Below are 16377 nucleotides of genomic sequence, written 5' to 3'. Positions count from 1 at the left end.
TAAAAATACTACGCTCCTTGGACCCAGATTGGGAAGTGACATTTGAAATTAAGTGAATTGAGGACTTTGCTAGGCATTCTCGGGGACTCAAGTAACACTGCAAACAATCTGTTTCAAGCAAAGCAGACTCTCAGCTTCGGCTACAAGATTACTCTTCCGCAATAGATGGTTTCCACACCTGAACTGGGACACCACTTTTCTTGGCTGAGAACTTCGGCCTCGGTGCCACAAAATACGATGTAGAGGCTGACTCTTGCTTTGGAGAGGTGGGAATGCCCACGGGCACTGGGGATGCCCTGACTGGTGAGGCGGCCTCTGCAAAGTAGGAAGGCTGGGAGCTATAGGCTGGTACCGAGTACACAGAGGAGGCCTGCGCGGTAGTGGGCGAGCCAGCATTCACGGGCCGGGGAGGGAGCGCTTGCTTCGTGGCTGGCACCGAACCGACCCTGGCGGATGACTTTTGCAGGAGGCCGTCCTTTGCATCTGGGGGTTGGAAAGTGAACAAGGATGCGTTGAGCTGATACGGCTGGTGTTTCATGACGTCCAGAGCATTGAGGGGTTTCTTGCCCTTCTTCTTGCTTGTCTTGGAGGCCTGTGGGGCTGATGGCTGAGACTTGAGGGCCGCCAGAGGATAGGAGGGGGAGTGGATAGGATTGTAGGCCACGGGAGGAGGCGCTCGGACGTTGGAGGAGTACTTCCAACCGGCCGGCAAGGACGGGGTGGGAGACTGGGCCCGAGCGGCGTGGGCCTGCACCGTGTCTGAATCCACCACGTACTTCTCCATCCTGGACTGCCTTTTAGCGAAGAGCTGGGCTCCTTTCCCGCTCATTGCTGGAAGCTCACGGGCCGCTCCCGCCGCAGCGTGCGCAGCGTTCACTGTGGGCGCGGGGGCCGGGGCCGGGGCCGGGGCCGGGGCCGGGGCCTTAGGTGTGCAGCCGGGCGCGGCCACTGCGGCGTGCGGCCCCCTGAAGGGACCAGCCGGGGTGAGCGCGCTCGCGGGCCGGCCGGGGGCCGACGAAGGCTGGGCTATTTTGATGGAGGAGACGACGGTGCCCTGGGCGGGGCCGGACGCGGGGAAGGCAGGAGGGAGGGTCGGGGCCACTCCTGGGGACCAGACTGGAGACGCCGGAGTTACCGGCTGGGCGGAGGGCGAGGACCTGACGGCAGGCTTGGGAGCCACGGGCGGTGGGGTCTTTTGCTTGGCGGAGGAGCCCTGCAGGAAATTGCAAGCCTCTGCCCCTAAACTGAGGTAGTCTTCCTCGGGCCCCGAATCGCCCCCAGCCCCAGTTCCCTTCTTGCCCTCCGAATTCTGAAGAAGTGACAAGAGTTCGGGGTTGGGGCTCACCTTGGGCTCTTTGAAGGTGAACATGGGTTTCGTCGTGCTTCGCCTTTTGGCCTCCTGCAGGATCCCGGTCCTTTTGGCCGGCACGGCGATCCTCTCGTCCCGGGACGCGATGCGCTCCGAGCAGTCGTAGAAGGCCGCCTGGGGCCACGCGGCGGGCTGGGGCCACGGGGGCGGCTGGGGCGCGCAGAAGCCTTCGGGCGGCGGCGTGACTGCGGAGTAGGGCGGCGGCGCCGGGAGGTCGGCCGGCGGGCTGCCCGCGCTCCGCGGCGGGGACAGGGGCGTTGCAGGCTGGCTCCCCGGCCCCGGGAAGGGCTGCGCCGTTCTGTTCCGCGGGCCCGTCCTCTGGGCCTCCGCTGCCTCGGGCCCCGGCCTGAAGCCGTTCTGCTGGGGCAGCTGGCCCAGGCCGCGGCTCACCTCGACGTAGCTCCTGCTCACCGAGCTCTGCGTTCCTGCAGACTCTGCCTCCTTCCTCTGGTAAGAAGCCGCGGCCCCCAGGCCGTGGGTCTGCGCAGCACCCGGCTCCCTGCCCGGCATCGCCCCCACCCTCTCCTCCTCCTTCTGGGCCGCGATCTGATCCATTCGCTCCCTCCTCTTGGCAAACATGAGGGCGCCCTTGCCCGTGGTGTCCGGCAGCATCTCCATCGCGTCCCCTCTGTTCTGCTTCTTTTCGATGTCCACCAGCCCCGAATCCCAGTCAAAGCTCACAACCTGCGCTCCGTCGTCGACGTCGGACGGTAACTCTTCCTCCACCTCCGATTCACTCGTGCCCAGAAGTGCTGTGTCGCAAGGCTCCTCTTTGTCACCCTCCTCCTCCTCCTCCTCCTCCTCCTCGTGGGCCTGGCGCTCAAGCTCACCGGTGCCGTAGCTGACCAGGGTGTACTTCTTGGCCCGCCTGCGGCGCTTCTTAAACATCAACACCCCCTTGGAGTTGGGGTTGGGGGCGTCCGTCAGAAGGAGGGCAATGCTTTTGCATTTAGACTTTGCTTCTTTCACCTGCTTTTCTGATAGGCTTTCACTCCTCCTGAGCCCTAGGGAAAGCACAAAAATTACACTGAGTTGATGAATTCCGAGAAGACCTCCTAGCAACCCAGAAATCAACCTTCCCGGAGGAAAGTGAATATGGAAAACAACACGCTTACACGTGGCCACTGAATTTTAAAGCAATCTATCTCCTTTCTCTTTCTTATTTCTTTTAAAATGTATACTTCCGTGATGATAGACAGGGACATATATAACTCTACCCAATGGTCTGTTTCGCTTGCTATACATCTTACCTATCGTGATTAGGATGTAGGTAGCATATGGATCTTTATATTTTAACAGTAAACACTGGCTACTAAATGTCAGTCGATAGGATGTAATCAAAACTAAAAAGGAAACAATTTAAGGACATAGTATTTTCTGAAAAACTACTTAAGAAATACCTTGTACTTCCATATCTAAAAAATAAAATGGCAATATAAAACTGTTTCCAAGCATTTTTAAACAGTGGAGGTGGGGGGGCAGGGGAGCAAGAAACTTATTTACTTAAGTGTTTCAATGTAATGAATTTAAATATTTAAACTTTCTTCTCCTTCTTTCTTTTTTATTTCACGTCTCCCTAAAGTCCTTGCATTCATGGTGACTGGGTTAATATAAATTTAAAAAACTGAATGAATAACAATTGAAGGCACTGAATCAATAATTGCTAATAATTCAGAACATGGGATCATTGTCAATACATGCAAGAAATTTAAGCTACAAAGTTGTCACGATAAATTTGTTTGAAATGTATTGCTCTTTGGAAATATGACGACATTTTAGTTGCAGCAAGAATGTGTCAGTCTTGGGGGAAATTTAAAAATTATGTGACTAGTGACCCTCTTAACTGTGGGTAAAAGCTGATGCAGAAATTAAGTCATTTAAAATGAGAGTTTGACAGTTTCAAAGTAACACACATTTATATTTAGATTCCTAATTTTATCATGATTGGTATAAACAACGAATTGGTGGCAAACTGGTTTATAGCATCATTTAATTGTCACCATGTATTTAATGACTCTGAGCATGATTCACCAGCAAGTTTTGAATTCTTCAAAATAGTTAAATGGAAATTTCAGAAAAACTTTCTGAATATTTCATGATTGAAAATTAGTTTTTTTGTCACTGGAACAAAGTCAGACTTCATGATTTAAAAAAAAAATAAAACAGAATCAGAGTGAATTAGTTTTATAACAAAGTAACAGATATTCCCTGGCAATCAAATTTTATTTCAAGAAAATAGTAAAAAGTGTGATCATTACTAAGTGTAACTCCTTTTTTTTGACCAGGGTTATACAACTTAGTATTAAATTGACGGTCACAGTTGTTGCTAACTTCACTGCCAATATGTAAAGTATGTGAATGCTGCCTTAATACACTTGTTTAATATGCTATAAATGTGAAGATGCATACAGATGCTTCAAGTATAAGGATGATTAACAGCACTTGCCAATAAAGCTACAAATGGTTATGCTAAAAATATGCTTTGAAGGGAATAATGAGAGGATAGAAGATTTAGTACAGCACTCTGAATAACTGACTTCATCACCGTTGTGTATCATTCATACATTCAAGTGCCTTTGCCAATCAGCCTTTATCTCCTCGAATGAAATTCTAAAATTTGTTTTAAAAAAAGGAAAAAAAAGACAGAGAGAAAAGAAAAGAAAAATCATAAACCTAACTGATATTCTTATCTTCATTCTCCTTTCTGTAATCACTCCCCTGGGTAAAACAAAACACCGCAAACGGCCTTGAATTTAAATATATTTTACGTTTGGGGACATTTAAATGCCTCCACAGGGCCCAGGAGACTGACTTCTGTGTCTAGAAGGTAGAAGAAATGCTTTGCAGTCGAGTGAAGACATCTAAAACGGAGAGGATCATGTAACTGCTCAGTATTCCACATGTCCTTGTCTGTCAAACTCACTTCTGCAAGCATCATCAAGCTGCACAATGATATTTTTTCAAAATGAGGATCTGCTTTTAATATTAGCGGTGGAGCCTGTATTTTCAAGACACCTCTCGCAGCAGACTCAACAGTTTTTGACATTTAGACGCAGAGTCCACATGACTTCAAATACTCCCCTCTGCTATTTTACCTGCAATATTACAACATTCTGAGACAAGTCAAAGAGACACATTAATAATATGATTTTTCTTTAACAGCTCCTGTGCCTTTGGGGATACAAGAAAATGCCTTAAATATATTTACATCTACAACAAGCTGCAAACTTACTGCCTTCATTTCAGAAATGGGTGTTCTCCACGATTTCACATTTGTTATTCTGTCCATTAATTAAAAAAAAAAATTTTTTTAAACCACAGGGAGACAGACACCAAAGAAATCTTTAAAAAGAAAAGAAAAAAAAAAAAAAAAGTCCGTGTGAGTGCAGCAGCAGCAAAACGCCCTGAGATCCCAGGCCCCTTCCAATAGCCCGGTAGCGGCCCAGGCAGGACTTACGTGCGTGGCGCGCTCTGTGCTTGTGAGGTCTGCTGTGATCCCTTTCTGAGCGTGGATCCTCTCCCTGCTCTGTGCCTTCTGATGAGACTGCAAAGGATACCAGAGAAGGAGGTGCTTCGGACTGCCCTCCTTCCACCCGGGAATCCACACACCCCTTTCCTGCCTGAAGCCTGCACCCTCCCGTCGGCTGCCTCTCCAAGCAGTCGAGTATCACTTCCACTCGGGGCAGCCCAGTGTCTCCCGCTTCACTTCCCTGGATCACTTTTAACTCTTTGCCACTGGAGATCTGGATTATCTTGCTGGACCTCAGAGAAGGCTCCCCTTTCTCAGCAGTGGGGACTGAATTTATGTGGACAATCCCGTCGTGTTGTACATGAGGATCTGGCTCAGGAGACTTGGATTTTTCAGACCCCAGGAGAGCCACCACGGGGACATTCGTGACCTTGTGTCTCTCTTGTGAAAGGGAGAGTTGTAGCTCAACCACAGGGCCTGGCTGCCTAACTTCTGCTTTCTCCCTTAAGATAATCTCCTCTGCTAAGCGTCCTCTTTGGGAGTCAGGCATTTGGGGGGCCACATGGTAGCTCAGGCCTGTTGCTTCTTTTATGCTCCCAGAAAAACCAGGACCACTCCCTTGGTCCTCAGCTCGAGGAGCCCCACTCCTGACCGAGGCAACGTAGACTTCTCTGTGCTGGCTCTTTGCCGCCGGCCGAATCTGCAGGGTGGTACTTTCCACATGCCCTTCATGGGTGAGATGCTCAGGGGTTTTGTTTTCAGTTTCAGAGACGGAAGTCTCACTTACTCCACTGGATGGTCTGCACACAGAAGAATCAGTCCAGATGGTTAAATCAGAGCATTACACCTGCCAAAGAACTTCCTGACACTTTTATGATACATGATACAGTCAAAATATTTCCTCCTTAAATGCCAACTGCAACATATTTGAAAGCAGAAGTTGGCAACATGTTTATATTATTATTTAAATATCTTCCAAATAAACTTTTCTTTAAATCAAAGCAAAAATCCTTAACAAAAGATTGTGGAACCTACATCCATCCTAAATTCAGCTTTTATTTTTCAAAAGCACAGGTTAGAGCTACACAGATGTCCTTTATCTGAAATTACTTGGGTGCTTTCAAATAACCATGTTTGTTCTAATATGACAAAGCATTTCAATGTCTTACTAAGTTTATGTCTGAACATTATAATGTCACGTAAACATATTCAGCAGCTTCAGAGAAATATTAATATACAGATAATTCAAGTAATCCTTTTAGAAGCTGTGCTTTCTTGAAAGGAACGAAATAGAAGCTGTTTTTCAAGCTCCAGTGAGCATGTGTTTTGTAATAAGTGGACCCCAGCCCAGTACTCTTGTGTAAAGAGAAATCCTTTCCATGCTGCAATGAATCATTGAGTCATGGAGTATTTATAATCAGGGATGTCTCCCCTTCTCCTATTTGAACCTGTCTGTCAGAGCACTTCCTTACAGGATCTCTGAAGTCAAACTGTTCTTTTTCTTTCAGCTAAGAAGCCCAGCTCTGCTCACCACCACCATCCTTTGCTTTTGACCTTAACCATTCCCAGCTGGTTTTGCAAATCTGGGTTTGCAAGAAGCAATGTCAGTTTAAGAGTCAAACGACTTCTTGCTAAAACTCTAATTTAAACTCGAACTGCTTTTCGAAGAGAGGCATCACTCACAGAACAGCTGTAGGAGATGCCATCATGTCTCACATTTGTAAGTTTTTTTAAAAAAGCAGCAGTGTCTATCTCTGCCCCTTTCCTCCTTCCTCAAAACGCACCTGATTTTTTTTTTAAGATTTTATTTATTTATTCATGACAGACACAGAGAGAGAAAGAGGCAGAGACACAGGCAGAGGGAGAAGCAGGCTCCTTGCAGGGAGCCGAAGGTGGGACTCGGTTCCGGGTCTCCAGGATCACACCCTGGGCTGAAGGCGGCGCTAAACCACTGAGCCACTGGGGCTGCCCACACACCCCGATTTTTTTTTTTTTTTAAGATTTTATTTATTTATTCATGATAGTCACACAGAGAGAGAGGCAGAGACATAGGCAGAGGGAGAAGCAGGCTCCACGCAGGGAGCCCGATGTGGGATTCGATCCCGGGTCTTCAGGATCGCGCCCTGGGCCAAAGGCAGGCGCCAAACCGCTGCGCCACCCAGGGATCCCACACACCCCGATTAATGCCAGATCATCATTTGAAGGAAGAGAACTCCTACTCAAGGGGCTACCCAAAGGAATATACTTTAGAATCTATCTGACATAATTTCTGACTAACGTTCAAAATCATTGCTAACTTTGCTTTTGATGGCATTTAATAAAGCAAAACTAAGCAAAACAATAAAAAATTAATAGTCAAATGAAATGTAACTTTCTCTAAGGAAATGATCTGTAAAGCTTCCTGGTAATTAAAAAATGATAATAAAGCATTTTAAAAACACGATGATAGCAAATTAAATCTTTCTTATATAGGAAATGATTAATATACTCTATGCAACTAAATTTGATGGTACCAAAAGGTCAGAGAGTTTTAATTTAAGAAGGCCTCGGATGGAAGTAGATTAAATCACTTTGAATTATGTTAGCAATCAATTATGAAGCTGAGAAGAGAGTCATTTGAATTTATTCCAGTCTTAGAGAGTATAATACAGATAATTGGGTCAGAAAAATGTTAACATTTACTAGTAGTAGAAGTAGAATGAATATACACGAATAAAAACCATAAAAGCACTAAAGGTTAAAGATTTGTACCTTACAATGCTCATTTTCTCTCAGTCTACATAGGTACAATGTTCAGATACTCAGAATGGTCATGATGATGATGATGATGATTGCCTTTGGGCTGATTTTAATTTGAGATTGCATTTGAATCTCATCAATTAATTACTTATTTTGCAGAAGTCAAAATACTTAAGAGAAAATAATATTAATCAAAATTCCAGTTATTAAAAGTAGCAGAGAACTAGTTCATTTATTTCTGAAAGTAAATATGTACCTAAGGCTCTGCTTTAAATCACTAAGGATTTTCCCAGTGATAGTCATTGTAATCAAAACAAGAACTAGCAGGGAATGTCCCAGACCACAAATATGTTCCAAAGAAATTGGCCTCATTAAAAGAGTGAAGACACTAAAAAGGGAATAAATTAGAAAAAAAGTTTTCCCCTATTTGGGATGTGTTTAAGCCTTTACAAAGATGGAGGTCCTCAAATACCTCAGAGATTTATGCCTGATAATGGCAAACACTGTGTCCACACTTGGCAAGACCCCTGTTAGTTTTCTTTTAAAAGCAAATGGCAGCTTTATAATTAAATAGGATCCTAAAGGCTTAAGCATTGGCTTGATGGGTAAATATTTAGATGGGAGATTCTAGGAATAGTGCTACATTTCTTTTATTTTCATAAGATTATGTCCATACCACAGTATGTTATATGTGTATAGAAACGGAACCAATAGTGAATGATTATCAGAGGGGTGATGCTGCACGTCGGGTTTTTGCAGAGTTAAGACAAAATTGGAGGGCTTTCAATCCTGTGTGAGATTGTCCTCTGGCATCTGCCTGAAGGCTACTCTCCAGGAAGCCAAAACTTTCCTTTCTGGATTCATTACAATGTCATGGTCAGAGCCTCACTTGCAAAGTCAGTATGGATCTGTGTACAGTACTGTGATTTGCACACCATGAAAATGTTGATGCTGTAGTTTTTTTGTTTTTTTTTTTGTGATTGCCCTTATTGTTTTTTTGTTTGTTTGGATGTTTAAAGTTTACCACTCCATTTTTAAGCAATTAGGTGGAGAGGTGGTATTTGGGGAGAGCAAATTAACAAGTGATTTCCATTACTAGTCCAAAACTTTTTTCTAACCATCTGCTCTTGTCCACTCCCAAATGGTTTTACTGGAGGTACTGAGAAGCAGAAATTGAGCTGTTTCTGGGTTTTGTTGTTCTTTTCCTTCTCCTCGGCATTCTCTTTCTATAAAAAATTATTGTACAGTGTAACAGTTTAAGACCTAAACATTTTTTTATGGAATTGACTGCTGTTATTTTTTTTATTTTAATTCCAGTAGAGTTCACATACAGTGTAATATTAGTTTCAGGTGTACAAAATAGTGATTCGACATTTCCATACAATACCTGGTGCTCATCATGACAAGTACATTCCTTAATCTCTATCACCTATCTCCCCCTTTCTTACCACCACCACCCTTCTGGTAACCATCAGTTTGTTCTCTAAAGCTAAGTTAAACATTTTTAATTCATCAGTGAATCTGGAATTATAATTTAATGGTCCTGACCCACCACAAAATCTTGACCTAGAAGTATTAAATTATGTACAACATACAAGCTTTCTAAGGAAAATACTACTCTAAAATACCTAAGATTTTCGACAAAGTTCATGACACAAAGATTTTCAAGTTAATTCCCAATTAACCAGAAAATTAATTGCCTATTTTCAAACATGGTGGTTTTTCTGTTTAACTATACTTATCTACTACAAAGCACCCCAATTTCCCCAAAAATGACAAATTATATATTTAATAAAAGCTATAGTCATTCCCATCTAACTTTAAGAGAAAATATATATTCCAACAAATCTTTTGTACCTTTTGATAAGCATTTGGAGAGAGTCTGTTATGCTTTCCATGAGCTTGATGACTTGGGGGTAGGTGAGGTCCGCACAAGGGTTGCCATTGATAGAAACCACTTCATCCCCCTCACAGAGGCCAGACCCAGAAGCTTTGCTCTGGCTTCGGATCTGAATAGAGTGAAAAAGAAAGCTATAGTTAGAATCATATAACTTGTAAAGAAAACAAAAACAAAACAAAACAAAACTCTTGCCACCATCTCTGAAAACATTTATTTGGGAGGTACATAGATCTGCAAACTATAAAATCAGTTCTGGTTTTTAATCCATCTGTTGACCTAGAAGACCACCTCAAACACAATGTATTATGTACCATCATGTCAACATTTATTTTTTAAATTTTTTTTTAATTTTTATTTATGTATGATAGTCACAGAGGGAGAGAGAGAGGCAGAGACACAGGCAGAGGGAGAAGCAGGCTCCATGCACCGGGAGCCCGACGTGGGATTCGATCCCGGGTCTCCAGGATCGCGCCCTGGGCCAAAGGCAGGCGCCAAACCGCTGCGCCACCCAGGGATCCCTCAACATTTAATTCATAGTGCTGCATGTAAATGTAAAAGGAAAGAAAATCTATAGTAAAGGAACTGGAATAAAAGAAATAAAGAATAGAGAAGAATGAAGGCAGACATGTTAAAATAATTGAGGTTACATTAAAAATAACTCACATTTCAAGATCTGACCCCAGTCAGAGTGACCTCTCACATTCAAAAAAATTTTAAAAGCCTTTCCCATTGCTGAGCTGAGTGGAATACTGACTATAAGCAGGAGGTGGAGGGCAGGACGGTTAAGGAGAGAGCTGTACAGCTAAATCAACTAATGAAAGCCATCCCTGCATAATGGGGAAATTAGGCAGCCAGGATATTAAGAATTATGTCAAAGAGAAAAACCCTTTATTGAAATCAACTATTCAAGTCTTAGTACTAAGCAATGTTTAGCAAAAAAGAAAGAAAAAAAAGATGATTTTGCAAATAATAAAAAATCCTTGCTATATCGATTGCATTGTATTCTTGTACAGAATGACACCAGCAAAAAAACTGAATAAAAACCTCAAAGAGGGCACCCCTGATGGCTCAGCGGTTTAGTGTTGCCCTCGGCCCAGGGCGTGATCCTGGAGACCCCGGATCGAGTCCCATGTCAGGCTCCCTGCATGGAGCCTGCTTCCCCACCCGCCCCCCCACCTCTGTGTCTTTCATGATTAAATAAATAAAATCTTAAAAACAAAACAAAACAAAAAAACTCAAAGAGAACTTTCAGAACCCAGAAAAGAGAAATTCAAAGAAGTAGAATAATGGTAGAGAGCTCCCACCAGCTCCTTAGTGAGGAATAATTGGAGGTTTATATCCCATATGATTCTGATTATGATAAAATGTCATGCTAATTATTCTCCCTCTGTCCTTCCAGGTTCATTCTCCACCTTCCTCTGTGCTGCGCTGTGCCAATGGGGGACTGGCCTCTAGAGACTACTGGCTGAGCTCCCCTGTAGGCTGCCCCTGATTGGATCAGGTCAACAGAAAGCCTCAACTAGAGATCAAAGAGCAAGAGCAATGAGGGATAGGGTACATAGATGTTCTCCTTACCGAATGTGCTGGGTCCCAGTGTGGCAATGGCTCTGTTTCTCCATCTAGAGAATCACAGCTCCTGTCTGTCGGCCCCTCTCCCCCGCCTTAGCTTTTGTTCTATTTCAATAACATGTACCATCTTCTTGCATCTTCAGGCCAAACGGTAATAATAGTTTCCTGCTTTTTATCTCCGGGTGCTTCATTATCATTTGTCGGTTCACTTAAACCTGACTTCAATCCCTGCATTACATTATCTTTAATTACTCCTTTGAGCATGCCACCTATTTCCTGCTGGGAACCCAAGTGATACTGTTGTGTTTAGATTTCATTTTACAATGTCAGTTTAATAGTTCTCAACGAACATGTAACATGTCATACAACCTGAACTTAACACTTTTTTTTTAAAGATTATTTATTTATTTATTTATTTATTTATTCATGATAGACATAGAGAGAAAGAGAGAGAGAGAGGCAGAGACACAGGCAGAGGGAGAAGCAGGCTCCATGCCAGGAGCCCAGCACAGGACTGATCCCAGGACTCCAGGATTGCGCCCTGGGCCGAAGGCAGATGCCAAACCACTGAGCCACCCAAGGATCCCCTTAACAACACTTTAAATACTATTCTAGATATTTTCCACCAAGATGACCCCTTTCTGACTATTAAAATCAAGATTCTGATTCCAGAGAGATCAAAGCCTGGTAAGCAATACTTCCTGAAGAATGTTTTCATAGCCAAGCTCATTTCTGATTGGGCATGAAACCTAAGTCAGCTTATCGTCAATAGGTGCCCCCTAATCAATGACTGACATGTTGACTAATACAGGTTTAAGTTTGTACCTCCAGGTGCATTTACATTTTAAGTGGCACTCTTGAAAGTAAAAGAATACGTTTAAGTGCCAAAAGGATGACACACTATTGAAGTTTGAAGTGATTCAGTTAGTTTTGTTCTGGGAGGGTCTGTCCTTTGTCATAAATTATAATCTACAGTGGTTTACCCTTTTCTGACAGAACCATCTCACTTTTATTTGTTTTGGAAGAACACACTAGTTTATTGCAAAATATTTCCAAGGCTATAAGGAAGCAACAAAAGCAACAAGAAAGAGAATATGCCCCCAATTTTGAGACATATCTATTTAACTGCCAAATGTATTTATTTTGTTTTGTCTTGCATGAAATAGTTAAAATTTAAAAAATCTCAAGAGAATTGCTAATAAATCAAGGATAAAACAATATCCAACAAAAACCTGTTTGTTCACACTTCAATCATTTCAATTTATTTATTTATTTTTTATAAAATAAGATGAGGTGGATAATAGAGTATTTTTTGAAGCATAGGCCCATTCATTCAATTGAGTCAGATGTACTGAAACATAGATAGGAAATTCATCCTTTGGAGGACCAAAGAGATATGTTTGTAAGATAGATGTATCATTATACCTGAACCACTCAAGGCTCAATCTCAGGGATGGAAAGAGAGGGTTTCCCTTTATCAGCAATAAGTTGTGTGAATTTTAAGCAACTTCATGGATTTGCAGAGCAAGATGAAAAATTGGACCTTGGAAGAAAAATAAATCAGAGCTGTCTATCACGCAAACATGTATTGCTTGACAGGAAAAGTGCAGTCCATCATTATGCTTGTCAAGTGGAGCTTTTAATGGTATCCAAATAAGCAAAGCATTATTGGAGGAGTAGTTGGCATTCCTTCGGAGCATGCATCCTGAGGTCAACATTCAGAATCAACTCCTGCGATTGTGTTTCACTGACCTATTACATTTGTCTGAACAGCAAGAAATATTTTCCTGAAGAACCATGTTAAATATGGTGATACTTTCCTTGCCACAAATGTTTTTGTGGCAAGGACTACTCATTCTCCATTTTTAATAGGACTACCCAAACAAAGATGGTATGACAATGTCTATTATGCCCAAACATATCCTTTGCAATCACCAATTTCACCAATATTACACCATTACACCATTTATTAGTGTACAAAAGATCCTTACCTTACATTGTGTGTAATCAGGTATTTTGGAATGCATATATTTGTCTATTATTATGTATGTGAGCAAAACTTCTAACTCCTGAAAATATTCTTATTTGTGAACATGAAATACACTGCCAGTAGTAAGTCTGGATATGCAGATCATTAGCACTGACAATGCTGAATATCAGTGAATTTATCAAGCAGTCTTCTTACGCCATTAGTCCTAGAATCATAAAATACATTGTGGGAGAGAGCACCAACTCTAAAGGAAGAAGGGTTTCAATTTTGTGGCTCCAATGGTTACTAAATGACTGAACTTAGATAAATCATATTGCACTTTTGGGCTTTAGTTTTCTAAAGTGTAAAATAGAGCTAATGAATTTTATTTCTCTAGATTGTTAAAGAAATTAGAAGTAACATGTATTAGGTTCCATGTCGCACATATAGCTCCTAGAGGTGCGCAAGAAGGGGCAAATAGATAAAAATGAGTTGGCTTCCCATACATCTACACCCACGAAATGAATATGCCAAATAAAAAGAAAAGCTATAAAATGGTACTTTGTCTATAAGATGTTTGAAAACATCTAAATTTATTTTCAGTTTTTATGCCTATATTTGGCATTAACCCGTTATCATCTAAAGCTAAATGTTGTATCTGTCTTTTCCTAAGTACACATTTCATAAATGAAAGGTGGAAGAAGAAATCAAGCCTATTTGTTGTTTTCTAGCAGAAATAACAACCCAAATATTTAAATACTGGTGGCTTATCTTCCTTGAACACTTCCATGCTAAGCCCTCTACATGCTTACACCATTTATCCCTACAAAATCTCAGTGAAAAGTACAAACACACTTCCACTTGTGAATGTTCAGAAGGACTGCCATTACTTTCATTTTATGGATAAGAAAACAGTGACTCAGGAAATTAGGTATTTTGCCTAAAATCACACAGCGAGAAAAAGAATTTGAACTCAAGGAATCTGACTTCAGAGCATGTGTTTTTAACCATTATACACATTGCCTCTGTAGTTAATAGTTTGAATTCTCTACCATAAATCTTTTTTTTAAAAAAAGATTTTATTTATTTGAGACAGGGAAGGGGCAGAGGGAGAGGGAGAGAGAAACCCAAGCAGACTCCGAGGTGAGTGCAGAGCCCCACACAGGGCTTAATCCCACAACCCTGAGATCAGACCTGAGCTGAAAACAAGAGTTGGATGCTTCATTGACTGTGCTACCCAGGCACCTCTACCATGAATCTTAAGGAGAGAGAGGAGTGTAGCAACAATTAGCATAGGCCATAAAGAAAGTCAGGGAGGAAATAAAAACCTGCCCAGCCAGTCCATGAGCTGGGAAAGGCTTTCATTTGGTTTTCTTTTTTTCATCTTTTTATTTTAAGAGCTATATATAAGGTGTTCTTTAAAGATTGGAAAATAATCAATATTATGACCCAATATGTCAAAAATTCACACTTGACTATAATTATCTTTTGCAAACTGTGATTTGACCCAACATACCTACCTATATCAGCATGCAATGTATGCTTTTTTTCTCAAGAACATTCCCCTAGAGACTTCATTCTACATCTAATACATTAGACAGATAAGGAGTTTCTATCCATAAAATACTGCATTTCCCATTAGTGTCTCTCAGTTTAATCAAACCACAGAACTAAAAGATACTGATAATGTAAATATTTACCAAATACTGTATTTTTTGCTTACTGCTTCTTGATCCATGTCAGGAAAGATTTATTTTACTACAATCAAGTGAACATAGCAAGTTAGAGCTTCTCTGGGAAATTCAACAACATTATTTTCATTTCAAAGAATAAATCTGAGAAGAGTTTCAGCTCTGCTAATTTGGTTTTAGGAGTTAATAATTCCCCGGCAAGATACAAAAAGCTCCTTTTCTATTCTTTTATTATCACTTCATTTCCAAGTCTTCCAGAACTGACTAGACAGTAGGTATCAGATATGAATTCTCATAGAACCTTGTAGTTAAACTATTTTGTGTTGTGTAAATGGTCAGCTTGCTGTCCATGAGACTAAATCTTACCTCATGGGTTGCATTTTCATGTATAACTCATTGACAATCCCTCTTGGAACATGTCACCGTAAGTGGCAGAACCAAGACCATCTCTTCCTTAGATTCCACTACTCTATGTATTAAAATATATGGAACAGAAAGAGAAAATTAGCATAAATCTAACGTATCACATGTGGGCTATTCTCAGTCCATAACCATGAAGTCTCAGGGACCTGGAGAGAACTAAGAGGATGAGCGACATGATCTCAGATAAGTAAAATTTTAGAAATTAGAACATTTTGGGCCACCTGGGTGGCTCAGTGGTTGAGCATCTGCCTTTGGCTCAGGGCATGATCCCGGGGTCCTGGGATGGAGCACCACATCAGGCTTCTCGCAGGAAGCCTGCTTTTCTCCCTCTGCTTGTGTTTCTGCCTCTTTCTCTGTGTCTCTTGTGAATAAATAGATTAAATCTTTCTAAAAAATTTTTAAACAAAATTCAAACATTTTTACGGAAATTGGAAAGTAGTCTATGATCTAGCAGCTCTTTCTGAAGCTCCAGCCTTTCCTCAGTTTTCCACCACAGGCCTTCAACGAAACTTCCCTCAAACCTCTAAGACTAGACTTACTAAGCATCCCCTCATCCCAGCTGGCTCTCACACTGAAGCCGTAGGTGGGTCTGTATTCCTCACTTGACCAGAGAAATGGTCAGCATGGTCATTAGGAGACACAGCAAGAGGAGTGATGATGATAGATGAAGTTTTAGAAATAAGGAAATCATCCTACTTTCAAAGGGATTCTTTTTTTTTTAAGATTTTATTTATTTATTTATTGAGAGAGAGAGAGAGAGAGGCAGAGATACAGGCAGAGGGACAAGCAGGCTCAATGCAGGGAGCCCCATGCAGGACTCGATCCCGGATCTCCAGGATCACACCCCGGGCTGCATGCAGCGCTAAACCGCTGCGCCACCAGGGCTGCCCATCAAAGGGATTCTTTAAAAGAATCCAGATTCTGAACTCCAACCTCCATCTTTGGTGGTGAGTGTCCTAGTACCAAAGATGAGTTCACAAGTTGTTGGTAATTCATGTTTGCAGTGGTACAATATTTCTGGAAATCAATAGTAAATAGCAATATAGTTTCAGGATAACGGGGCAAAAGAAAACAAGAACCAGGGGTACCTGGGTGGCTCAGTGGTTGAGTGTCTGTCTTTGGCTCAAGTGATGATCCCAAGCTCCTGGGATCAAGTTCCACATCAGACTCTCCATGGGGCTCCTGCTTCTCCCTCTGCCTATGTTTCTGCCTCTTTGTGTCTCTCATAAATAAATAAAATCTAAAAAA

General features: G+C 42.0%; 1 protein-coding gene across 6 annotated transcripts in view; it reads right to left on the bottom strand.

Moving 5' to 3' along the window:
- Positions 1-16377, bottom strand: part of SYNPO2 (synaptopodin 2) — a 182632-nt gene that overhangs the window by 31364 nt on the left and 134891 nt on the right. For 4 of the 6 annotated variants that reach the window (XM_025466007.3, XM_025466008.3, XM_035709746.2 and 1 more), the window contains exons 2-4: positions 9435-9586; positions 4827-5638; positions 179-2373 (exon numbers count right to left, since the gene is read on the bottom strand). In XM_025466007.3, coding sequence (XP_025321792.1) covers positions 179-2373; positions 4827-5638; positions 9435-9586 — 3159 coding nt within the window. Of the gene's footprint in view, positions 1-178; positions 2374-4601; positions 4750-4826; positions 5639-9434; positions 9587-16217; positions 16236-16377 lie in introns of those variants that run through there. The other 2 variants (XM_049104889.1, XM_049104890.1) reach the window with 2 other exon arrangements.

This window comes from Canis lupus, chromosome 32 (assembly GCF_003254725.2).
Source record: "Canis lupus dingo isolate Sandy chromosome 32, ASM325472v2, whole genome shotgun sequence".
Taxonomy (NCBI): Eukaryota; Metazoa; Chordata; class Mammalia; order Carnivora; family Canidae; genus Canis; species Canis lupus.
Note: the sequence above shows the minus strand (reverse complement) of the source record. Positions and strands in the feature narration are given on the sequence as shown.